The following is a 24,987-nucleotide window of genomic DNA, read 5'->3' on the forward strand; positions in this document are numbered from 1 at the left end:
TGAGTGTTCTGGACCAGGGTTTCATGAAGGATATCTTTGTACTTTTCTCTGTTCAGCTTTTACTCTTCCATGTCTTCAAAGTTAGTTTTATAAGCTGAGGCTACAAGCTTTTACAATCATGTGGATACAAAAGTTCATAAAAGATGACAAGAATAAGACATTTTGTGAAGCACACCTTTATGAGGCACATGATGTTTTTGTGGGTCAAATCTATCTAAATGGAGCAGAAACCACAACCATTGGGCACAAACTGTGCAGGTAAAGCTACTGTAGGTGTTGCTGTGATGAACATGTGATGTTTCCAGGGACCAGGGTGTCTGGTGGAATCAATAGTCATATGTATGACTATTGATTCCACCAGACACCCTGGTGGATGAATTAAATGTCTGACAAGTATTTTTGATGACTCATCTCTCCATCAAGGTGTAGGACATTTTAGCAGTCAGCTAAAAACTCAGTGTCCACACGTGGCTGCAGTCTGTACGCTCCTCACACAGCTGAAGTCTTTGTTGAACATTTATATCTTTTCTTTGAGCATGTGTCCTGTTTTTTTTAACAGATATGGTATTCACCCTAGTCCATGGGACTTTTCCTATCCCACAGCACATTCTGTACAAAGGATGGGGATTTTATAAATAACACTCACAAGATTGATTATAATATGAATTTAATATCAATCAGTCAATCAGTCAATCAAAACATTATCATGCACAAACAACAGCTGGTACTCACTGATAGAATCCTACTCAGCTGTTATTAAATTGCAGATTGTATCACCACAATTCAACTGAGAAAACACACACACAAAAAAAAATATTAGACAAACTTCATATTACTGGCGTCATATCTAAATTAAACACTTATCTCTACAACATCAATGTTCAACAGTAATTCAATGACTCAACACATAAACACAGTCACTTGTTTAAGAGGAGTGTTGTTGAGAAGCAAATCATTTTGAAAGCTGCATCAAGCAAAAATTTTTGAAAAAACACCTATCATCACTTTAACTTCTTGTTGACAATATTCATCACCATGTGTGGCAAATGTTTCAGTAGCTATGCACGGTGATGAAAATTTCACTTTTAAGAACCAAACCAATTCCAAATAATAATAATAATTTTTTTGCTTTCCGAGACGATCAAGAAAAATTACAGACATTCAATTATGGGGTTTTCACTCAGTGACAAAAAGGAACAATACAAACTTCAGACAATAAGTGTGTTTGGAGTTGTTGATTGGAAGTGTTTCTTTCGTTTTGGCATATTTATTGTCATATGATATTTATATAATTGTCAAATTTATACATCACAGGATCAAAGTCACAGATTAAAAATGAATATATTAATAATTTTAAATTGGATTAACGTTGTTAAGCAGTCTCTGGGATGTGCTCATCTATCTCTGCATCCCAAAGGACCTCTCCATCATCAGTGTAGCACCAAAATATTTCTTATATTTTGTAAGATCTGTTTTTGTCTGAATTCAGAAGAAGCTCTTTGAAAAGCTTTCATGTGTAAGTTACCTACCTGCAGCCTCTGAGCTTTGATCTGTTTCTAGTGTTTGGTCTCATACTGCATACAACAGAGAGACCGGGTGAAGGATGTATACTGTATATTGTATAAGTATGTTGTAAAATATAACATGTTGTATTTATAATTCTGTATGTTTTTGGCTGTAATGCTCCACAGACAAGAGTAACTGCATAAGGAGTCATGCTCCTACTATGCCCGAGGAAGCCTCCTGGACAAACTGTTTTGTTGTGTATAAATGTCGCATTTCATTGTATTTTCATTTGTTCTTTTTGAAATACTGGGACCTCAGTTGAAAAAGGTAAACATGGATGCAAATGACTGGCAGCTTCTCTTCTTCCTTTTTGGATTGAATCATGAGTACCTTGCCTCTAGCCTCATGAACTTAGTGTGGAAAACATCTACTGAGAACTGATTGAGCCTAAGATTTATGGTGGTAGAACACAATTTCCTGAAAACTCCTGAACCACAGGAACAACTATGTTAACTACATGTTACAGATTTAAAGGTGCAGTACAGCAATTTTACACTCAGTACAAGAACTACTTACTGTATGATCCCACTTTAAAACGGGGCATAGCTTTGAAACTGCGTAGTTTATTTCTCACAACCTAAAACACAACTGCCTTTTCTGGATTCTTAAAGTGAGATTTGACTAATCCAAAACAGGCAGCGTGTTTTTCCAATTTGAAAATTGAAGGCAAAGGCCAATGGCAGCTGAATATGTTGACAGAGTTTGTGTTGACATGTGAGTGAAGGAAATTACTGTCGATCCTCAATGTGTCTCAAGCCATTGAGAGCAGAGCAGTGAGCTCTGAACATCAAGAGCTGTTTAATAATTAATGTTTCTCTGTGTTCAAAGTGACGCTCCTTTTCACTGTGACCACCTTAAAGCTACAATTAATTTATTCAAGATTACAACTGCAGACATTATCAATGTGATAAAGATGTAAGGCTCAGACAGTCTTTATGGGTGTGAGCTACAAAGGCACAAGCAGTGTTAAGATATTTGGGAACTGCCAAACCACCTCATCCTCTGTTAATGCCTCAATGTCTAAGGGTGCCATTAAGCCCATTTTAAGGGATAATATGATTAGAATATTGCAACAAGATTTGTGCAAAAGATTCATTCTTCTCACATTTGGTCATACATCAGCTGCTAGCTACAGTCCGTCAGCAAAAACACAATGACGTATCTCTACCATTACAAAGTGTTGTTATTAATGTTTCTGTTCTTTTAGGCATCAAAATAGTACCAGAGCTCTGATTTATATACTGCAGAGGCAGCAGAAAAGCCGGACAGACTCAGGGAGAGAGGGAGAGAGAAAAGGGAGCTTGTGTCGCTTGAGTCTACTTTGCCACTGGTTGTCAAGGGAGAGGGCTGAAAAGTAACCAAGATACCATCCAGAATCACACACACGCAGCTCCCTTTATTTTCTCTCCTTTTTCTCTCTCACTTCCTTTCCGCAGTCTGAATAGAGAGGAAACAATTTCTGACACAAAAGTGCATTTACATCTAAAAAGTTTCAGCCATTCAAGTGATTCCTATTAAGGTTATGTAAATATACAAACTACAGCGATGGATAATTCACTTTTTGAACTGTGCCTCTTTTAAAAATGCCTCTGAGAATGCACAGGAGGAATAGATCAAGGGTTTTGAGGTGTGGAACCTAGGGTAACTTCCAGTAGTCTGGTGATTATGTCAGAGTGTGTGGGGTGAAAGGTCAAACCATCCACCTCCATGGCCAGGTTACCAGTCTTCCCACTTCGTATCCCAAAACGCACCAAAGTGGAAAGGAAGGACTCCTCCTGGAGGACAGAGAGAGTGAGCGTGTAAATGGCAGTGCTTGAGATAGGTGTCCATTTTTTTGTTTGATACTGTAAGTGGGATTTTTTGGCCACCAGGAAAAGGCTGAAAACACAACTTTAGACACTCATCGGCCACTTTATTAGGTACACCTGTTCAACAGCTCGTTAAACCAAATATCTAATCAGCCAATCACATGGCAGTAACTCGATGCATTTAGGCATGTAGATATGGTCAAGACGACCTGCAGAAGTTCAAACCGAGCATGAGAAAGGAGAAGAAAGGTGATTTAAGTGACTGTGAACGTGGCATGGTTGTTGGTGCCAGACGGGCTGGTCTGAGTATTTCAGAAACGGCTGATCTACTGGGATTTTCCCGCACAACCATCTCCAGGGTTTACAGAGGATGGTCTGAAAAAGAGAAAATAACCAGTGAGCTGCAGTTCTCTGGGTGTAAATGCCTCGTTGATGTCAGAGGTCAGAGGAGAATGGCCAGACTGCTTCAAGCTGATAGGAAGGCAACAGTAACTCAAATAACCACTCGTTACAACCAAGGTCTGCAGAAGAGCATCTCTGAACGCACAACATGTCGAACCTTGAAGCAGAAGCTACAGCAGCAGAGGACCACACCAGGGGCCACTCCTGTCAGCTACAGGACAGGAAACTGAGGCTACAGTTCACACAGACTCACCAGAACTGGACAATAGAAGATTGGAAAAATGTTGCCTGGTCTGATGAGTCTCAGTTTCTGCTGCAACATTCGGATGGTAGGGTCAGAGGTCAACATCAAGAAAGCATGGATCCATCCTGTCTTGTGTCAACGGTTCAGGCTGATGGTAGTGGTGTAATGGTGTGGGGGATATTTTCTTGGCACACTTTGGGCCCCTTAGTACCAACTACGCATTGTTTAAACACCACAGCCTACCTGAGTATTGTTGCTGACCATGTCCATCCCTTTATGACCACAGTGTACCATCCTCTGATGCTGCTTCCAGCAGGATAATGCACCATGTCAGAAAGCTCAGATCATCTCAAACTGGTTTCTTGAACATGACAATGAGTTCACTGAACTCAAATGTCCTCCACAGTCACCAGATCTCAGTCCAACAGAGAACCTTTGGGATGTGGTGGAACGGGAGATTCGCATCGTGGATGTGCAGCCGACAAATCTGCAGCAACTGTGTGATGCTGTCATGTCAACATGGACCAAAATCTCTGAGGAATGTTACCAGCACCTTGTTCAATCTATGCCACAAAGAATTAAGGCAGTTCTGAAAGCAAAAATGGGTCCAACCCAGTACTAGCAAGGTGAACCTAATAAAGTGGCTGGTGAGTGTATATCACTTATATCCTTATGAATTGTCATGGTGAATGTGCTTTGCCTACTTACATACCCAACAGATACAGAGCGACAACAGCATTAATTTGGATGATGTTTCTGGCCACATGACAAATTACCAATATTCACTATTTAAAGTGATAGCTGAGATTATTTGATGGAGGTTGTGTGAGGTACTTATCTATAGTCAGTATATTACCTGCTGTAGATGCAGATCAGCTTGCTCCCAGTTTAGAGAAAATGTATTTTGAAAAAATGTAGATGAAATTTACAATTCAATGAAAAAGGCTGTTTGACAGCAAGGTAAAGCGATGAGAATATTCAAAATAAAGCGTATATTTAAACTGATAGTAGTTTTTTTTCTGTGCACATTTTTACAGTGGCTTAAATACGTCTTTCTGCTGACCCCATCAACAGCAGCACATCACTCAGCTTTTGTGTTGGTGCTCCCAGTTGCTTCGCTAAACTGGGAGCTGATCCAAATCTACCATTGGTAATAAGCCAACTATAGATAAGTCGTACCTCACACATCCCCATGTCAAATAACCCCAACTATCACTTTAAGCTTCGAGCTCTATTTTTGTTTCCAACAACTCCTGAATGAAAAATCTGGCCTTGTAGCTGTAAATTTGCTACTTTTTTCACCAGTGAGCCCCTAACTCTGCTGCTCAGTGCTGAGCAGGTGGCGTACAGTGGGTTCATCTTTTTTGCTGATATCGCTGCCTGGTCCACAGAGCTGAGGAAGACTGCAGATTCCTTTTCTGTGGCGTTGGTCACTTCAGGTGAATCTTTACACACTAAATAGTCATTTGATCCAAAAATATTCCTCAGCGTAGTATATTTTACTCAGTTTTACTTAGAAAAGACAGATGGATGAACCACTTATTGGGACCTGTCTGTACAATGCAGGTGTCCTTGCTAGTTTCAGACCAACGCAATTGTTATTTTCTTGTCTAGTGCCCAAGTTGTTTAAAGAGCAAATACAACTGCGCCCATCTGAGTGCCCATGGGCCTGTTGGTCTTACAATAAGGTGTGGTCAGACACATTGTTATCTTGAGGTGGAAAGCGATTGTGCAACTGACCAACAAAATCTGGTCTGAAGTCAATGGCGCTGTATTTCACTGTTATTTTATCAAGACAGTAATATGTGCCCACTTAAGTGGGTGCACAACACCCATACAATCTGCCTGTTACACAATGCAGTGTGTTGCACAGCGCTGCCATGCATCTTCGACGTCTCTTGGACATAACTTAGGTTCTGCAGAGAGGCGTTCTTTCTTACCATGTGATAAATCTTCCATGGTAAATTTGTCTACAGTTCCATAATGAACCTAAAATTTATTTACACTTCTAATAATGTACCATAAAAGATGTCTAACTCTGTGATTTGTGCACTAGCCATTATAATAGCAATCAATTATAAAAGCAATCTGCTAAGTCTGACTGGTTTATGGCATGTGATGCCCATAACACTCCCATGAATAAGACTAAGCACAACCCTATTGAACCAACCAAACTGATTATTAATAAAATATGAGAAAGGAAGGAATTCCTGAGTACTTGAAAACAGAGAATAATTCCGAAAGTATTTCTGTGTTTGTGTCTGTCACCTTGTCCACAGATGGCAATATGGCAGTCCAGTCCTGCAGCTGCTCTCGGGGGGCTGTGTGCTCTTCTCCCAGTTCTTTCTTTAGGTACTGCTGGTGTGACGGGCAGGTGTGGAGCAGGTAGAGCCCACAGGCCACAGCATATCCTCCCCAGTTAGACACACCTGCAGGAGGAAAGAATGTAACTGTAACTTGGAAGATGAAAACACTACCAAACTACAGGTCACAGTTTGGTGAGTGATGATCGCAAAATCAGTCATTATTAAGTTAACAGTGTTAGATTAACAAAGATGTAATGAAATGCAGTGAAATTAGATTAGATGTAGGGACATTGTCATCGTTTGTGTGGAATGAAAAGATGCCCTCCATAAAAGTCCCATGACTGAATTAAATGACCCCATTCTCACATTGCAACCAGTTTCCCTGGTGTCTCTGAGCCCGTTAGAGAAATAAAGGGAGATATGATGCCCTCTCTCTGCTTTCACTTCCCCATTTATACAGGTAAGACCTAACATTCAAACGATCATCATGTACAGATGACATTACTGACTGTTTAACTTTCTGACCACTGTTGGTCCATGGTATGGCTTTCATAGATTTCATAAAGTGAGGCTGCCACTTTCACTGCCACCTTCGCTTCTACAGAGTGTTCAGTGTGTACACGTGATATACTGTATATGTAAAGTGTACATGTGTGGGTGTTAGTTGTGCAGCTGAATTTCAGTGAATTTGGTGTGTATCCATATCTGCAGGAGTAGTGTAATCAGCGGTGACAGTCACTACATGTGTGTTTCATGCATTTCTGTCCTGCGTGTATGTGCTCATACAGTAATATCAATCACAGTATATTCCACAGTGTTGATTGTAAGTCCATACCAGCAGTGATGGCCCAGTCAGCAGGAATATCACAGGCTATTAGACTCCCATTGGGCATCAGGCTCTTCACCTTCTCCTTCACTTTACCCATGCCCAACTCATTACCACCATCACCGATTCCTACAGAGAAAAGAGCATCTGCTCAGCTATATGAAGAACTTGTGCTCCAGATGTTAACGGAGAATTTAGTTGTTGTGTAAATAGCCAATAGTATTAATAGCAAGAATACCTACAGATAACAAATGCCTGGTCTCTATTATGCGTATATTAAGTATGCATTAACATTTAACGAGTACAACGTGATACTCCAAGGGAACAAGTCCTGTTTGCCACCTTCAAATCATGTTAAAAGATGTATGGTACTACTGTAACACTATCATATTCTCAATGGACACTAACACAAACATTTAGAAAGTATAAAAATTGATGCAGCAGAACCAGAGCCAGAGATATAGTTTACTTTATTCCGCTTTCTTATCAAAATGTGCTGCCTACATTACCCACAATGCAACCCAACCACTGGCAGCTCATTGAGACATTCACATGCATAATGCTAGTAGAGGCTAGTGTAGCCTCCAGCCTCTGACAGAGAAGGAAAGCAGCTACAGAGGTCAGGTGAGCTCGTTTCCCCCTAACTCCACACCCCCAGATTATTTTCTGACTCAAGCAGCTCTTGAGACAATTCATCAGACTTCTCACTGCTCCCTCGAGAGGCCACAAAAGGCTCTTTGCAACTTTTTTTCACATATGAGGTCATACTCCCCAACACCTGTAAATGAATACTGATATATAAATTTAGTGGGGTTACTTTAAACTGCTTCCTTTAAATCAAACAATACTACTGAATAATTAGGTTATTTTCTTAATCCTGTTTAATCATGATGGTGATTTACTCATTTTACTTGATTTTAGAAAGAAATGCGAAGCAGGACATGTAGTTATGAGCTGCACTGTTATTTAATATTACATTTACATATACATTATTGTGATAATCCATATTATTTCATATTATTGTGATAATCAATTTGTGAATAATTCACACATCTAATCTGTGTCTTAATTCTGTTTTGTGTGCTAGTAATATGTAGCTCAAGTGTATAAATATGCAGTCTTTGTTGTTTGACAGGCTCTATAGATCATTAACATGGCTGATTCATCATTGCTTACAATCTGCATTAAACTATAGCAATAAAAAGGGAACAAGTGTTACTTACCTGTAGTGGTGATTCCAGGTATATCCTTGGCAGCAATAAACAAGTTATCAATAGGGTCCACCAGATGTTTGATGTTTACCCCTCTCATGTTGTAGTAATTTCCATCTTCAGCCCTTCCACTACGCTCTATTGCAACAAGGTGGTTATACCTGGTTTTCAACATTACAACCACATTAATTTCCACTCTTAAAGCTTAGACAGACTACAAGACTCAACAGTCTCTAAAAATTATACCTTACTTGCTCATTGCATATTTATTTGTACATGTTTAAAGCAGCATGTCTGGGTTTTAGTACAACACTAAAGTAGCTGAAACACTGACATCTTCAATAAAAAAAACTAAATAATCATAAAGCTTTTTTAAAGTGTTTTCTGCATTTTATTCTTCTCCTTGCTAATTTTTCTTCACTGATTTGAGTAGCTGATGCTTTGCCTAGAATGAAATAGTAAAATGGCCCCTCTACTACATGGCAGGACTTTGAAATCTAGTGTAATCACCAACAAATATCTACTTTATATCACTGAACACCAATCTGAACTATAATAGAAAATCAGTTGTGATAGTTTTTCATAATGGGGCTAGCCTTAATATAAACAACACATATCACAGGTCAGTTCACCTGGGCTTGCTGGGGTCTCCATTGTGACACAGGAAGTGGAGTGCGGCGTCTGGGCCACTGTCTTCAAAGGTGACGAATGGGATTGCAGTTTTCAACACACCTGAGGATGGAATTGTAGTTATTATGGCATAGGAGATACAGGCTTTCTCTTCGAAAGTTAACAGTGGATTTAATTTCAAGATCAATCACTGAAGGGACAAATAATTACTACAGTTGGGTCCTTATGTCCTGGAGGCAGGAAACCTGCTGTTTTTTTCACAGCAGGTTTCACAGATTTGAACTAAAACTCTGTCCCACCTGTCTTCACAGCTTCGTCAATAATGGCCTGGTTCATCTCAAGGGCTCTCCTGTCTGTTACCATGGTAACCTGTTTCCCCAGAGACAACATCATGTTCGCCATGGCAATGGCTCCAGGTGGGCCATCTGTTTCATCAGGAGGGCTAAAAGGCACCGATAACAAAGTTAGCCACGTTTTCAAGTGAATGATTCAAACACAAGCTAATATGTAGCAGTGATTCCTGTTGCAGCAGATGTTGCAGTCATCACTGTGTTTCCACCTGTTGGAAACATTTTTTTGACATAATTTGACATAATTACTTCAAATTTGTCAGCTGCATATTCATACTACAAATCTCCTGTTGTACCACATCCCAAAATTGTTTTATTAGATTCAGATCTGGTGACTGGGGAGGCCATTCAAGTTCACTGATCTGTAATGTTCATGAAACCAGTTGGAGACGACTTTTGCTTTGTAACACGGTGCATTATCCTGCTGGAAGTAGCCATTGGAAGATGGTAAACTGTGGCCATTCAAATGATGATTGATTGGTACTAAAGCCCAAAGTGTGCAAAAAAAAACAAAAAAAAAAAATATTTCCCACACCATTACACCATCACCACCACCACCAGCCTGGACTTTTAACACCATTCTTCTCGGACCTCTCTCATCAACAAGACATTTTCCTCTGCAGAGTTCCTGCTCATTGCGCTCTGAGACTGTTGTGTGTGAAAATCCCGGAGATGAGCAGTTTCAGAAATCAGCCCGCCTGATACCAACAGTCATACCATGGTCAAAGTCACTGAGATCACACATTTTTTTCCCCATTCTCATGTTTGATGTGAACATGAACTAAAATCAATAACATTGCCGCTACATGATTGGATAATTGCATGAATAAGCAGGTGTACAGCTGTTCCTAATAAAGTAACGCAGTGAGCACACTTGTGTGTGGCGCATTCAGGAAACATTTTTATTTGTTTATTATTTTGTTTTAGCCTCATGCTAAAATTGTTTTAATAAATTTTTCCCTAATCAAGCTACACTCAAAACCCCATAGTGACAAAGTGAAAAACGAGCCCTTTACTCAGTTCTTAGTTGAACAACATCTACAGTCTTCTTGGCATGACGTGACAAGCACACTGGATTCTTTCCTACAGGTTCTCTTAGGCTCTGTCAGGCTGCATGAGGGACATCAGTGGACAGACTTTTAAAAGGTAAGAGAGATAAGAAATACTTCACTTTTTCTACTCCCTCTCTTTAGGGAAATTCACAATTGTCCAGTAGCTTCTTCATGTATTTAGTTAAGTTATGATTGAGTCTGTGTCATGATCCACTGCCTTTGTCTGAGCTGTTAAATAGTCTGATGACAGTGGGAACAAAGGATTTCCTGAACCTCTCAGTCCTGCAGTGAAGAGAGATGAGACGTTGGCTGCTGCTGTAGCTGCTTCTCTGGCCTGCAAGGATGTTATAGCGAGGGTGGTTGGTGTTGTCCCAGATGGCTACATCTTACAGTACATGTCTCTCCTCAACATTCTCCATTAAATCCAGACTCCTGCCAGGCACAGACAAGCCTTTTTAACTCGCTTGTCCAGTCTCTTTTAGTTTTTATGTGACCTGCTGCTGCTCCAGCAGATGCAGCATAAAATAGAGCATTTGCCACCACTGACTGATAAAACATGAGCAGCATCTCACTGCAAACATCAAACATCTGAAGAAAAAGAGCTGGCTCTTCCCCTTCCTTTCGATGGCATCTGTGTTCAAGGACCAGTCCAGTTTACTGTCCAGGTGCACACCTAGGTATTTATAAGTGTGCACCACCTCAGTGTCCTTCCCTCAAACATTGACTAACTGAAGAGTGGGCCTAGGCCTGCAGAAGTCAGTGACCATCTCCTTGGTCTTAAAGGTATTCATATAAGGAGGCAGTTCTTGTTCCATTCACTGAAGGCCATCATCAGATCCCTGAACTCTCCTTCCTGCTTGGCTGTGTGCTCAGGGTCACTGGTCACTGCTGGAAGGTCAACGTTTGGCCCAATCTGAGTTCTTGAGTGCTCTGGACCAGGTTTTCTTTAAGGATATCTCTGTAATTTGCTCCCTTCAGCCTCGATCCTGATCAGTTTTCCTGTCCCTGCTGCTGAAAAAGACTCAAACAGCACAAGGCTGCCACCACCATGCTTCCCTGCTGGGATGATATTGGGAAGGTGATGTACTGTGCTTGGTTTTCTCCAGAAATGATGATTTTGCAAACTCCAGGCAGCTTTCATGCGTCTTTCACTGAGAAGAGGCTTCGGTTTGGTCATTCTGCCATTAAATCCTGATCGGTGTTGCAGTGATGGTTGTCCTTCTGGAAGTTTCTCTCAAAGAGTGGCCATTGGTCACCTCTCTTACCAAGCCCCTTCTCCCCCAATTGTTCTGTCTGGCCAGCTCTAGGAAGAGTTCTGGTTGTTCTAAACATTTAAGAATTAATAGACCACTGTGCTCTTCAGAGCATTCAATGCAGCAGAAATGGTTTTGTGTCCATGTGCCTTTCCAAATCACGTCAAGGTGTAGAAACATCTCAAAGATGAAATGGGAGGCACCTGAGGTAAATTTGCCATAGCAAAGTGAGTGTCTGAGCTGTGTCCTTCATAGAGCTTTATCTTGATGTGGTATTTCAGTTTTTCCTTTTTAAGGAAATTTGCAGAAAAAAAAAATCTACATTCTTAGTTTTAAGTGAAAACTGAATCATTACAATGTATTGAGTGTAGACTGATAAGGGAGAAAATGAATTTAAACCATTTTAGCATGAAGATGCAACATAATTCATGTGAAAGGGTGTGAATACTTTCTGAATGCAGTGTATGTGTATATGTGCAGGTACCTGTGCATGTAGTGTGTGGGGAAGCCAGTTGTTATGGCAACAGAGGAGGAGTGGGAGAGTGCCAGACAGGAGCACAGAAGTTCATCTTGAATGGATAAAGCTCTGATCCCTCGCTGACCTGGTGACAGAAAATGACAAGCTAATATCAAAAATGATTTAGCAAGTTTTAGAGTGAAAAATTCCTCAAACTTAATACGTTCTCTTATTTTTCACACATTAGACTTAGATTCTATGAGTTCTCAATTTACTAGTTAGCATAGGCTTATAAAATACATCTATTTTAACTAATAATCAACAAATCATTGTACTTGTACATATTGAACATGGGCCTACCTGCTCAGCAGACAGTCAATCAGAGACCAACCGGTGAACATTTAAAGCATTTAGTGGCTACAGAGCCAGATATTTCCCTGGCTGAAGATTGGATTTGCAGTCATGAGGTGAATTTATTAGGACTGCATTAAGACTAGACAGAGGACTTCTGGAAGTGATTTCAGAGGTCCTTTGTAGCCAGCTCTGCTTGACTACAACTGTGTGTGTGTATTAGCTACTCACGATGAGATCTAGCAGAGATTTTCCTTGTAGTGGTGGACAAAGTTTCAATAGCAGTGGTAACCAATCAAGCCAGGTTCTGTTATGTAATTTTGTCAATATGTATATCTATATTGCACCCTATGATTCTATACCTACCGCTGAAATATAACTCTTTGTTAGACTCAGCTCCTGCACAGCTCACGTTTTCAGTTGTGTGAGTTTACCTGGATCCTCTCCAATAATCATCTCCAACTGTCTGATCCTTGCTACAACCCTTTGAGATGCCAGGCTGTGTTGCAAGGGACTGTGGGATATCGGGAAGCAGAGGGAGGTCAGCTCAGGATTGGGTTGGGCGTCTGTAGGGTCCATGCTGTCAGAGGGAGGAGTTATCGGGGAAGAAGAGGAGTCTGGGATATCAGTCGGGAACATACAGCCTGGTGAGTGACTGAATGCCAAAGAGGGCCCTGAAAGATGCAGAATATGATGCTGGTGAATTCACTGTCAGATATTTTGATTTAGTTTCATTTGTATGTCCATATACATGTTGAAATGAACAGTATCTCAAGCAGGAAGATCAGCTCAAGCTCCAGTCAAGGTGTCTCAGTGGTGTCAGACAAGCTTCACATTATGATCATGAACTGTTTTACTGGCTATGACGTGAGTACAGATCTAGCCAATCATATTGTTCACAGCTGCTGAGGATTGCCTCTATTGACTCTGAACTGGCACATCACTTCAGTGATTTTGAGTGGTTCAGCCACTGACATGGACTTAACCTCGGGCTCCAAGAAACAGCAATGAACATGTTCAATGTCCAAAATAAAGTTGAATACTGCATTGAAAGTGGTCTGTTGAAGCCAACAAACCTAAGAAACTTCTTCTGACTTCATGTTGCTTCTCAGTATCCCGATCTGTGCAGCAGAGCTGTGAGATTCCTGATGCCTTTCCTGACAAGGTACCTCTGTGAGAGTATAATTAAAACTAAACATAGCCTGTAGACTGATACTGAATGTTGAGGCAGATCTTCCACTGAGACTGTCATCCACTGTGCCAGATATCGAGCAGTAACCATAGTTCTGTTCTTATACCAGAAAAGGAAAAGTTACACAGTTAATTGTAACATCATCATCTGAAATAGCATGTTATGCTGTTAAGTTACAGTCACTCTCAGTAAGTTACTCTGAGTATCTGATAAATAAACAACTTTTAACTTTTTCTTGAGCAGATTTTAGACCAGTATTTTACTCATCTCTACAGCGCTTGCGATAGTATCCCCAGTAATAACAGACTAACACATAGAAAGGGGAACAGTGTTATGCATGTGTGCGCTCATGTTTTACCTGAGTCCATGACAGAGGTGGGGATGCCCCTGAAGTATCTGAGAGAACGTGTTGCGGCTCTGACAGCAGTCAGCAGCATGCTTCACCTAAACATCACCACATATACACACAAACAATTTCATTTCCAAAAGCTGTGACTATCATTTGTTTTCATGTTTACCTTATGGTGACTTACATAAGAGCTGCGTGGCTGTTGCTGTAATCTTAAGGCCAGGAACATGAATGCATGGTGTGTGTGTGTGGAATGTCTTGGTTTTCATTTTGGCGCCAATGTCACCGGGTTAGAGCCGACACACTGCATGCATCACATGAATCACAAACACAGTGAAAATACCTGTTGATAGTCATATTGATATCATACCAGCAACATTACATACAACTGACAATTTCACTATAGTTTCTACTGTATGTCTAGGCTGACTCTGAATATGACACAGATATGAAAAAGCTGGTGTGAACACACACAGCATAGACAGTGTGTTCCAGGCGTAAGGGAGTGATTTTACATTCATGTCAACAATAAGGACAGTTCCTTTAAAATGTATTAATCCTTTCACACTGACACTGAGCACATACTTGTTTCAACTGTTTTGTTCAGTACAATGCAAATGTAGATCTATACAAACGGTGTTTATAAGGTTAACATCACAGAAGTTACCTGCCATCACATCAGGACTGACCCTGTGACTTCTGTGGTCTTTCAGCAAGCTTTTACCGAGGGTGTAACATACACTTCGGATAAGTTGGAAGGATATTCAATAACTCAGAACTAAAACGTTGTTGGGACACAAACGACGGCTCTTTCCTGTCGTGGTCAGGTCTGATCAAAACGAGCCGTCCTCGGAGCTGGAGAAATAACAATGTATTGAATGTTGGTGTTTTACGTGTTTTCTGTAATTGCACTTTGTAGACGGTCCCTGCTCACTAGACACAAAAGTCAATGTTATTCTCCAGCTCCGAGGACGGCTCGTCTTGATTAAACCTGGGCTGCAGGTCATTGTCTGCGCCACACGCTGACCACGGTGTTTCATGGCTGCTAACAGCATCATGTGTTCCAATCACACATTCAGGACATGAATGTCAACTGAGTTTCTGAAGTGTGAGAAATCTTGAGAAGTACGATTAGTGAGCTGTTTGAAAGCAAGAAACATCTCATGTCGCACGACATTAAGTCTGCACAAGTACCAATGAACAGTCTCATACTTGCTGTAGTTTGTGTTAAAGGTCCGTTTCTGACCTGAAAGTCTTTTCTTCTGTTGACAGCTCTTTCCAAACGGAAGCGCGAATTAACGAAACGCTCAATACTATGGAAAGCGCGAAGGCTCAAAATTAATTTTAGAATATTGTATACTTGTATACTAAAGGCAATTTCAATGACTGTCCAGTTATATTTTAAAAAATGGAGTAACACACACACACACACACACACACACACACACACACATATATGTACAGTATATAGTTTTTATTTTACACATAGGTGCATGCATAGGTGAACCCTAAACAGATCATTCATGTTGAAAAAGTGTGGAAAAGTAAATTGTGCTGTGGAAACTTCTCTCATAAAGTAATGAGACTAACAGTCTAACCACTAGCATAACTTTTTACTCTCAGTTAAATTATTATGGATTCTGATATTTCATATGGTAGCTACTCTGAGAGTGCTACAAAGTCAGAGAAATAGTTCTTGTGATAATCCAGAAATCTTACCTTCATTAAGGTAGTAGTATCTTCAATATGACCAGGGGTCATGCATATGATGAACATCCAGAGATATGATTTTAACTTCACTTGAAGTTCCTCAGGGTGTGAAGAGTGTTAGGAGGATTTGTGTTTCTTTGTTGAGCTTTTTTTCAGTTTTCACTGTCCTTTCAGCGAGTCTGTTTGACTGTTCATAGTTTGGGTTGGAATGGGTAAGTTTTCTGCCCAATGAAGCTGCAAAGCCTTTCATTTCCTGACTTGCAAATGGAACATGATCACACACAATCTCTGTCTAGTGTGGACAACACAGACTCTATTTTACTGATAACTGTATAAGGTGCCAGGGCTGCACGGTGGTGCAGTGGTTAGCGCTGTTGCCTCACAGCAAGAAGGTTCTGGGTTTGAACTCTGGGCCTTTCTGTGTGCAATCTGCATGTTCTCCTCGTGTCTGTGTGGGTTCCCTCTGGGTACTCTGGCTTCCTCCCACAGTCCAAAGACATGCATGTTTTAATTGGTGACTCTAAATTGCAGGTAGGTGTGTGAGTGAGTCTCTATGTATCAGCCCTACAATAGACTGGGCCCCCCCCCTCCCCCCCCTCCCCACCCCCCCAATTGCTGCCAATTACAGCCTCAACAAAGTATTGCAACCTTTTTTCACTTTGTCATTATGGGGTATTGTGTGTAAAATTTTGAGGTAAAAATGAATTTAATCCATTTTGGAATAAGTCTGTAACATAACAAAATGTGGAAAAAGTGAAGCGCTGTGAATACTTTCCGGATGCACTGTAGGTCTTGTACTCAGTGCTCTCTGTGAAAACTCATCAACAGAAAACAGCTTTAAAAGGAACAAGCCTGCTTTGAAAAAACATTACAAGCACCTCCAGCTCTCAAACACAGACAAGTACTATACTGCTTTAACGTTAACGGTTAATATTACTTTAACAGTTAAGACTTATATATATTACAACTCACACTTTCACTTTGTCAAGCTATAATTCAGAATATTTCAACCTCCTATTTTCAGGAGTCAATTTATCTTTTTTTCATGTTGCTTTACTTTGTGTGTATATGTTGAACAGACCTAAACAATACCTCTCATGGATCCATCAATCCTTTCATTGTATTGCTTGTTACCAGATGAAAAAGACGAGATGAACTTCACTGAAGTGATGCTGAATTCATAGGAGCTTTAAGCTAACAGTTTACTGTCCATTTCAGTGCGTAGTTCTGGGTAGGGTGTGTGTTTCCATGGCAGTCCCAGTGCCACTCTGCCTAATGGTGTGAACAGGACCTCAACCTTGTTAACAGATATAACATCTGACCCTGTGTCAAACCTTAATGTCCTTCTTAGTCCTGCATCATCCAGCCCTCTGATACACTGTTGCAGAGAACAAAAGCTCTGGTTCTCTGCTTGAGTTGTAGCAGATGCATCCAGCAATTTCTAAAGCTGTCTTGTTATTGGCTTTTTATCCTCATCCTCATAGGACATTTTGTGGGCTAACAAATGCTTCTTTCAGGAACTTGCTTGCATTCGTTGCATATATTGGTTTCTGGATAACTGCTTGTATGCCATGTTTATGTGGATGATTTAAATTCTCTTGTGTTGGAAAAGATCAAGTAGTTAATCCCTGTTGTCATCTAAAAGATCCTCTTCTAAGGCAGTAGTTATCAGACCCCCTCTCTGAAGTACACGGTAAGACTTTCAAACAGCATATCATCTGAGAATGCACTCTCACCAAGAATAAGTGCAAAGCTGAAAACAGTGGCAAGGCAACTGGGAAAGTATCCAAGGTCTTGCAATCCCTTCAGTAGAAACCCTCAAGGCCTCCCCTTTAGCTGTGTGGTCCATAAACTCTGTCCAAAATGCAGCTCTCTTGAGAGCCCATCTATATAACACCTCTCACTAGTGACATCTGCTGCCCAAGTTAATGTGTAGCAGCATTCATGAACCTTTCATTAAGAACAATATGGCCCTGCTATCCCCATATGATCACTGTGCTTTTCATTGTGCTATTGACTCATTAATTGAAAATATTTATAATCTCATTATGCAATAAAAGATTACATTCTCTAAGTTAGGTAGGCTGTATGCTGAGAGAGAAAAGGAAAGGTTCGGTAGAGATAAAATTCAACTAAAAGCCAAATCTGGATTTGAACCTGTGAAACTGCAGTTTGAAGTTTACCTACATGGTATGCACCTTAGCAGGTGTGCCACTGGGATGCACATAAAAACTATGAATGATAAGTGATGATGAACTGATTGGCATCAATGAATGAATGTGATGAGGTTCAGTTCTTGTGGAGACCACTGTATTGTTGGATCTTTTTTCACTGTGTCTGGCTTATCACCATTTGTCTTTTCCTCCAACTGCTCCTAATCCTACCTCTCCTTTACCTCCTCCTTCTACCTCTTCTCCTTTTCCCTTTGTTACTACTGCAACTACTACTACTACTACTACTACTACTAATAATAATAATAATAAATTCTCCACTAAACCAAACTCAGCTGCTACAAAGTCAACACTGATGACACATGGATCAAACTACTGCCAATAGCAACCAGCACCTCACAAAGTGCCAGGTGTGTAGACGCTTTATCCAGAAACCGACATACAAGACGAACCTGTGACGTGTCTCCCGCAATGTGAGGCCCAGATTTGTCATAGGTCATGTGGTTTTCTGCAAAACGATACAAGCCTCGAACCGGGGCTTCACCTGGCCTGCCCCCACGTACTTGGTACAAGCCTTGGAGCCTCGGCTTCATGTGTCAATCACTACTGTGAGGTGCTGTGGCAACATCACAAACCTTGTCCAACACCTGAGATGTAATCACAGGACACAATAACACCTCAGAGTTACTGAACATTACCTCTCAGCCATGTTCGTGGTGTTGGTGCCTTTGGGAGGATTTCTTTAATGCAATTCAATTAACATGCAATCTTTTAGTTTCTTGATCTGTGGGACATCTTCTTTTGATCATTTGAAAGTGCTACATGGTGCACTGAATGCATTTTTCTTTATTATTAAAGAATGAGAAAGAGTAGTCTGGTGTCTTATTTGAAATGGTTATAGTCTACTTATTATTTCCCTTCTCTGAACATATTAAGCTTTTGTACAAAGTATCACTATGTATTGATATCAGCGATACCATCTTAGGGATTACTTGGTATTGGATCAGGAAGAAAATCTGTGATATCGCACATCACTAATGTTAAGGAGAAAACAACAGGTTTGCTTCAACGGCTTTTTCCATGAGGATAAACTACAGCAAGTCTATTGGGACAAACAATGTAACACAGTCAACATTCAAACAGCTATGCCCCCTCGAAAGGATGAATCTTAAGGGCCACACTTTTGGGAAACACAACAGGTTGAAATACACTGGAATTTTCTTTCAATACTCACCAGTACCTTCCCCCTTCTACATTACACTTCCATGCAAATAAATTTGCCCTGCACTCTGCCCCAAAAAAGGATGTGATGTCACATTTCTAAAGTAATGGAAAAATGAAATGTAGATCAAAGCAACTAAACTTGAACAATGTATGAGAATGATGCTTTAGCTTGTTGCCTGGTTGTGTGGAAAGATTACGAAATGATAACTTAATAATCCATTCCCAAACACAGTGCAGGAGTGTTACTATTGGCTGACTGAAAAAAGTGAACTCTGACCTCTGATTCTGCCAGAGCTGGCTGGTGATTGCACCAGAAAAGGTAACACACACTTGTGTAAGTTCATCATTTGGGCTTCAATAGAAGTGAACGGGAAGTGGAGCAAATAACTGGAGTGCAGAAATGTAATGTGAGAAAATACTGTACCTATTACCTAATTCAAGTTCTTTTTATCTCAAAGTGTTGATGGAGTGAGACGAGAACAGGAAGGGGAAAAACAATTGGAAAGCCAGTTAGATCCTGTTAACCCAGTTTAACCCCTAACTATACTGGAATATGGCTCAGATATTTGAAACATTTGTGGGATTGAACAGAATATTGCTTTTATTATTTGTTAGTGTCCATAACTCAAATAATTAGCTCCAGTTGCATTCAAAGACAGGATAAGAACGTACATTCCTGAAGTATTGTTTATTAATGATTCATGAAGAGGTTGGTCAATCTAGAATTCAAGAGGAAAAACAAGTATAACATATTGATTGTCTTTGTTCAGGCAGATGACTTGGATCTAATCAATTTCTAGCCCTGTGTTTTGAATCTTAGTCATGGGGCTGCGCTTTTGTTGCCTGTTGTTTCTTTAACGTACAGCTGAAGTACACAGAAGAAGACCAGTGTGTGGGTTTGTTAAGCATGTGACAGTACCCTACTTATGATGTGCAAATTAAAAGTCATTATAAAAAGTGCAATGTTTTAAATTATTCCTTCTTTCTTCTACTATTTGGTCTTAATTTGAGATATGAACCTAGCAGACACCTTAAACAAACCTGTGTTGCTTTTATATGGTACTGATTACACTCCAATCAGAGTTTGAACTTTGGGACAACCTCCCAGGCTTTGCTGTGTTTGTATACCTTAGGTGCTCAGCAGGGCCAGGTTATAAGGGACAGAGAGGGGCTTTGATTTGGGTTGCGGTTTTAGTCAAGAGCACTAAAGAACACAGAGAAAACTCTTTTGTATGGCCCATGATGGGTTATACGAAGCTGTGTCTGTTACTGCTGCTGAGCAGATACACGTTGGCTCGTAAGTAGGAATCCATTTTGATTCAAAGTATTAGGATAAAATTTGCACAAAGTCGTGTTATTATTATTTTTTGTAATTGTTTGTCATTTGGAATATGGAAGTAAGTGTGTTACTGATTAAGCCTGACTGTCATACTCTGCTGTCCCAGTGAGCCCTGACAGTGTGACAGTGAGCCAGCATGAATAACACCTGGACCTTGAAACTGAAAATGGAATTCAGCCACCATTCATTGTGTTTTCACCCATTTGTTTGTTAGTAGATTTTTCAGCAGGATAATGCTAAAAGCACTCAGCTGATTTGCACCAAATTTGGTGGAGAGATGGGACATGGGCCAGGGAAGAACCCATGAAATTTTTGGGCAGATCTGTACAATTTACTATGAATTTTTCCTATGAAGTCTGGTGTATGTCAATTGACATTGGCCTTGGCATGCTCTCTGAGTGCCCCTCTAGTTTAGTTAATTACAACTTTGAAGTGCTCCATTAGTATTCTGCACTATTTTGGTTAAAAATTGTGAAAAAGGTGTAATAGTCCCAGGGTTTTGCAATTTTGGATTCTGGCTCACTGCCATGGTTTACAGGGGGAAGTTGATGTAACATCACTCATGATATAAATAATGATTGTGCTTTTCCTTCTATGATGAGTCAAATTTTGGCAGAGAAAATTATCACGTTTTCGTTATGTCTATATTTACAGGATGCTTCATTACAAATATTTTTGACTCAATTTTTGAAATCTCAATCTCAATTTTTAAATCTCAATGTTTGCTATTATCCTTATACAATGGTTAAGTGCATGCACATGTATAGATATTTGTTCAAAAGTGTTGCAAAGGACAGGATACCAGATTATAACTTTATGCTGATTATGACTCAGGTGTTGTTCAGTTTTCAGTTTACCGGTTATAAATCCATTGAATGTATTGTAAAAGTATCCATCAGCATATATCCAGTAAGAGACAACAGCAAAGAATAACAGCAAAAGAAGCTGAGGGAAAACATTGAACATAAATTTGACCACCCAATTCTCAAGTATGTCTTTCACTCATATATGTATGATACTGTGGAATCTTAAAGAAGTATAAATCTTAATATGTCTTCTTTTTTGTGAATAACAGTTTTTTTTATTGCAACTCAATAGATCATAGTACAATGCACATATGACCCCTGAAAAATGTGTCTTCTAATTATAAACTGCAAGGTATTTAATTAGCTGCTGCCAAATCCTATGAATGTTTCTTTTTAAAAGAAACACTCATAGGATTGTAATATATTACCCACTCATCAGCAGTCATTTGTTGTTAGTTGAAAAATTGATAAAATAAATAAAATTTGTTTAAAAAATTTGATACAATTTCTCATATTATTTTATTATTGTTTTCCTTGCCATAGCTAGAGATTTAAAGGGACATAACACCCAAAATACGTTCTTGCCCATGCCTTTTCAAGGCAATTAGATCACTTTTATGTGTTATAACCAATAATTTCAATTGACCTTATGTATACTATATGATCTTTCACTCTTTTTGTTTTCCAGAGGAAGGCACTGATGTTGATGACCAAACTTCAGCTTGTCTGTGTAAGTTGATGTTGGCTTAACGAAAGATTGCAAAATGCCTATATTGTACTTTTTCAATAGATTTGAATGGTTTGATGTACAAAAACTCTGGACTTTGTCAGTTCCAATAAGGGGCTTGACACTGCGTGTACCTGGTGAGAGCTGAGTGTGTGTACATAGGGTAGATAGAAGAGGGTAAATGATATGTTGTTGTAAACAGACACATTGACCTGGTCACAGATCGATGGTGGCTGTGCTAAACTGATGAACACATAAACTGTTTTCTGGAGATAGCAGCAGGAGCTGATGAACTCTTACTCATTCATTTAGCTGCCACTGGGTCCAAAGGTCTGCTGCCAAAGTGATGATGTGGAACAGAACAATCCTATAGGTTTAATATAGGAACATGACTCTTTAAGGGCAGTTGGCTTGAAATATTTAATCAGCACTCAGAGCATCATACATAAATGACAAAGATCTTAGAGTCAGGAAGCTATGTCATAGGAACAGACACAATTTTCATATAATCCATTGTCGGCTATGTATCTTATTGCAGTGGCATCCAGATTCAAGGCCTATAAGAAGTATGTGTACCAGTATACCACAGAGAGCAGAAATGGTGTGGTGGGCACTGCCAACCTGAGGAATGGCCCCAAAGTTTCTTGTCAGGTACATGACTGTTATGTGTCCCACTTTGTCACTTGATAACAGAATGTTGTTATCTGAGCTCCCTCACCCTGTGTCTGCTGTCACATGCCTTTAGGTAGAGATTGAAATCCCCCAAACCTGCAGATTCATCATGCGCACCAGGGACTGTGTTCTCAGTGAGGTGTCCATCATGGATCCCCAAGGCCAGCCAGTCTACAGGCAGTCTCCTGGCTCTGAGGCCTTCCAGGCTGCCATGGAAAAGTTAGTGCAAAAAATTCTTCACACGATCTGATACCCATACAATGTCATGACATCTCAGAAGCAGGCAGAAGGGAAGAAAAGAAAAGCAAGCTTTAAACTCTACAGGTACTGCCTGAGGCCTTAAAGGGCAGGTTGATGTTAGCAGGTCCAAAGTCTAGACTAAAAGCAAGAGCATATGAAGCATGAAGGAACAGCTGTATATACTGTTGTTGTTATAGTGAAAATAATAATAGTGCTACACATAGGTAATGGTGTTATCGATAATAATAATTCCTGTCAGCAAGTACTGACATCCTTATTTACATCCTTAAATAAGGATCTAGCATTTTTAGCATTTTTTTCGTATCATTTCTAACAAAAGCATGTATTAGTTTTTCAGTATCCTTTTGAGACAGGATGTTTCTAATTGTCACAATATTATGTAGGTGGAAGAAGGGTCTCCTAGAAACTTGTTTTATGTGTGAAATAAAGAACCTGTTCTGGTCAAAAATGACACCAAGGTTTCTCACTGTAGCACTGGAGGCCAGGGTAATACCATAGCTCTATATCAGATAATGTATCTCTGACGTGTTTGGGGCCAAGAACAATAACTTCAGTTTTGTCTGAATTTAGAAGTAAATAATTGCTGGTCATCCAGGTCTTTATGTCTTTAAGAGACGCCTGAAGTTTGACCGCCTGGTTAGTGTTACCTGATATGTGACTATGAATTTGATAGATACACAACGAAGGTAAAACATCTTCAGTTAGAAGTCATGTCACATACAAATATCACAAGTGTTTGTAGGGGGGGGTGGTGAGGAGTTCAGGAGTGGGACCTTTTCGCCAGTATTGGAACTGAATATAAATCCCTTTGGTAGAAACATACTGTGCCTTTACTGAATTGAATGGCTGATCATGTTTACTGCAGAATATCACTCAGTGGTTTGTCTTTTCTTTGTGCAGGAACCCTTTGATGTTCACTGTAGAGGATATCACCACTGTCCATCTTTACCCCGAGACAGATGAGCCAGTCAACATCCTAAACATTAAGAGAGGAATTGTTTCAACACTCATAGTGCCAGTCATGGAGGATGAGCAGAACAGCCTTATGGTTAGTATCATCTCATACTCAAGAGAGGCTTCTCCAAAAATGCAGCAGAAAAAGACACAACTACAGCTACAGCACAATGGTGTGCAGATGGAGATCCATTATATAAACTGACGATCCCCTGTGGGTAAACTGGGTTGTTGCAGCAAAGGAGCATAAAGTAGAGATATGAGTAGAACAAATACAGAGTAATGAAGATAATATGAGAAGTCAAAAGAAGAAGTTAATACACAGGAAAATAAAATGGCAAATAAATAAAGGTAAAATTCTGGTTAAAGAGTAGTCTGCCTATAAGTACACTTGCACTTACATGTAGCATTGTCTGCTGTATTACAATGTATTAATATTCCTGAGCTAATTCCCTCTGTTTTTCAGAGCACAGTGCACGGCCAGTGTTTAACAGAGAACCTGGTGAATGGGAAGGATATCACCACAGATTTGGCACTGTCCAGAGATCTCTCCCAGTGTGACCACTTCTACAGCAGGGAATTAGCCGGCAGCCCCTTAGCCCTGCTGCAAAAACTGGTGAGACATTAATGGCTGCCTTTATAGTGTCTGATTGGAGATTGCCCTTAATATTACGTCTTTAACAAAATATGAAGCCAACTCATATTGTTCTCATTAATTTATATAGTTCAACACAAAGTTTATCTTGAATGGTAAGGCTGTAGCATTTCAAGGTACATTTAGTTTAAGTTTGTGTTTTGTCCTGTAATTATTTGTGTTAAATTGTATATATATATTTCAGTATGTTTAGGTTATTTGCCTCTTGACTTGTAAACCTTTGGCATTTTAAGGTGCATTTTCTATTAAGTTATCTTTTATATTTATTCATATTTTATCTGTTTTGATCATTTGTATTCATAGAAGCAAAGCAAGTTATTTTTGCTGTAATTGACAAGGCTGAACAACGGCTCGAACTCAGATGCAGATTGACACAGTAAGCGAGTTCACAATGTCCTTTAATCAGGCAAAAGTCGGTACACAGGAGATCAGTCCGCGGAGCAAAGGTATCAGAATCGGTGGGCAAAGGCA

At 39.9% G+C, this 24,987-nt stretch overlaps 2 protein-coding genes across 5 annotated transcripts in view; one reads left to right on the forward strand and one right to left on the reverse strand.

Annotated features, from left to right (window-relative positions):
- Window positions 1-650: 650 nt before the first annotated feature.
- Window positions 651-15,312, reverse strand: dglucy (D-glutamate cyclase). 3 transcript variants are annotated; one of them, XM_071471323.1, is made up of 10 exons: window positions 15,210-15,305; window positions 14,007-14,092; window positions 12,891-13,130; window positions 12,133-12,250; window positions 9,293-9,435; window positions 8,996-9,095; window positions 8,376-8,524; window positions 7,162-7,281; window positions 6,289-6,449; window positions 651-3,341 (listed from the first exon to the last, which is right to left on the reverse strand). In XM_071471323.1, the coding sequence occupies exons 2-10, from the start codon at window positions 14,083-14,085 to the stop codon at window positions 3,180-3,182; spliced, it is 1,272 nt and encodes a 423-aa protein (XP_071327424.1). In that variant the 5' UTR covers window positions 14,086-14,092; window positions 15,210-15,305; the 3' UTR covers window positions 651-3,179. The 3 variants fall into 3 exon arrangements, with proteins under 3 accessions (XP_071327424.1, XP_071327423.1, XP_071327425.1); XM_071471322.1 differs by having other exon boundaries at window positions 3,035-3,341; window positions 15,244-15,312; XM_071471324.1 differs by lacking the exon at window positions 15,210-15,305 and adding an exon at window positions 14,665-14,781 and having other exon boundaries at window positions 3,035-3,341.
- A 4,929-nt stretch (window positions 15,313-20,241) lies between these two features.
- apoba (apolipoprotein Ba) overlaps window positions 20,242-24,987 on the forward strand; it is a 36,635-nt gene continuing 31,889 nt past the window's right edge. For both annotated transcript variants that reach the window (XM_071471053.1, XM_071471054.1), the window contains exons 1-6: window positions 20,242-20,399; window positions 21,936-21,977; window positions 22,513-22,625; window positions 22,720-22,865; window positions 23,808-23,955; window positions 24,328-24,477. In XM_071471053.1, coding sequence (XP_071327154.1) covers window positions 20,342-20,399; window positions 21,936-21,977; window positions 22,513-22,625; window positions 22,720-22,865; window positions 23,808-23,955; window positions 24,328-24,477 — 657 coding nt within the window. In that variant the 5' untranslated portion in view covers window positions 20,242-20,341. The remainder of the gene's footprint in view (window positions 20,400-21,935; window positions 21,978-22,512; window positions 22,626-22,719; window positions 22,866-23,807; window positions 23,956-24,327; window positions 24,478-24,987) is intronic.

The sequence above is a fragment of the Trachinotus anak genome, unplaced genomic scaffold (assembly GCF_046630095.1).
Source record: "Trachinotus anak isolate AG129_WGS33_773 ecotype Australia unplaced genomic scaffold, CSIRO_AGI_Tana_v1 ptg000033l, whole genome shotgun sequence".
Lineage (NCBI taxonomy): Eukaryota > Metazoa > Chordata > Actinopteri > Carangiformes > Carangidae > Trachinotus > Trachinotus anak.

What these genes read in the sequence shown, in the direction of transcription:
- dglucy (XM_071471323.1), bottom strand. Translation starts at nt 14,085, where the DNA reads ATGCTGCTGACTGCTGTCAGAGCCGCAACACGTTCTCTCAGATACTTC. An exon ending in GATTATTGGAGAGGATCCAG is followed by an intron (nt 12,251 to 12,890) that starts GTAAACTCACAC and finishes TTCTGTCACCAG; the next exon opens with GTCAGCGAGGGATCAGAGCT. An exon ending in ACCTGGAATCACCACTACAG is followed by an intron (nt 7,282 to 8,375) that starts GTAAGTAACACT and finishes TTTTCTCTGTAG; the next exon opens with GAATCGGTGATGGTGGTAAT.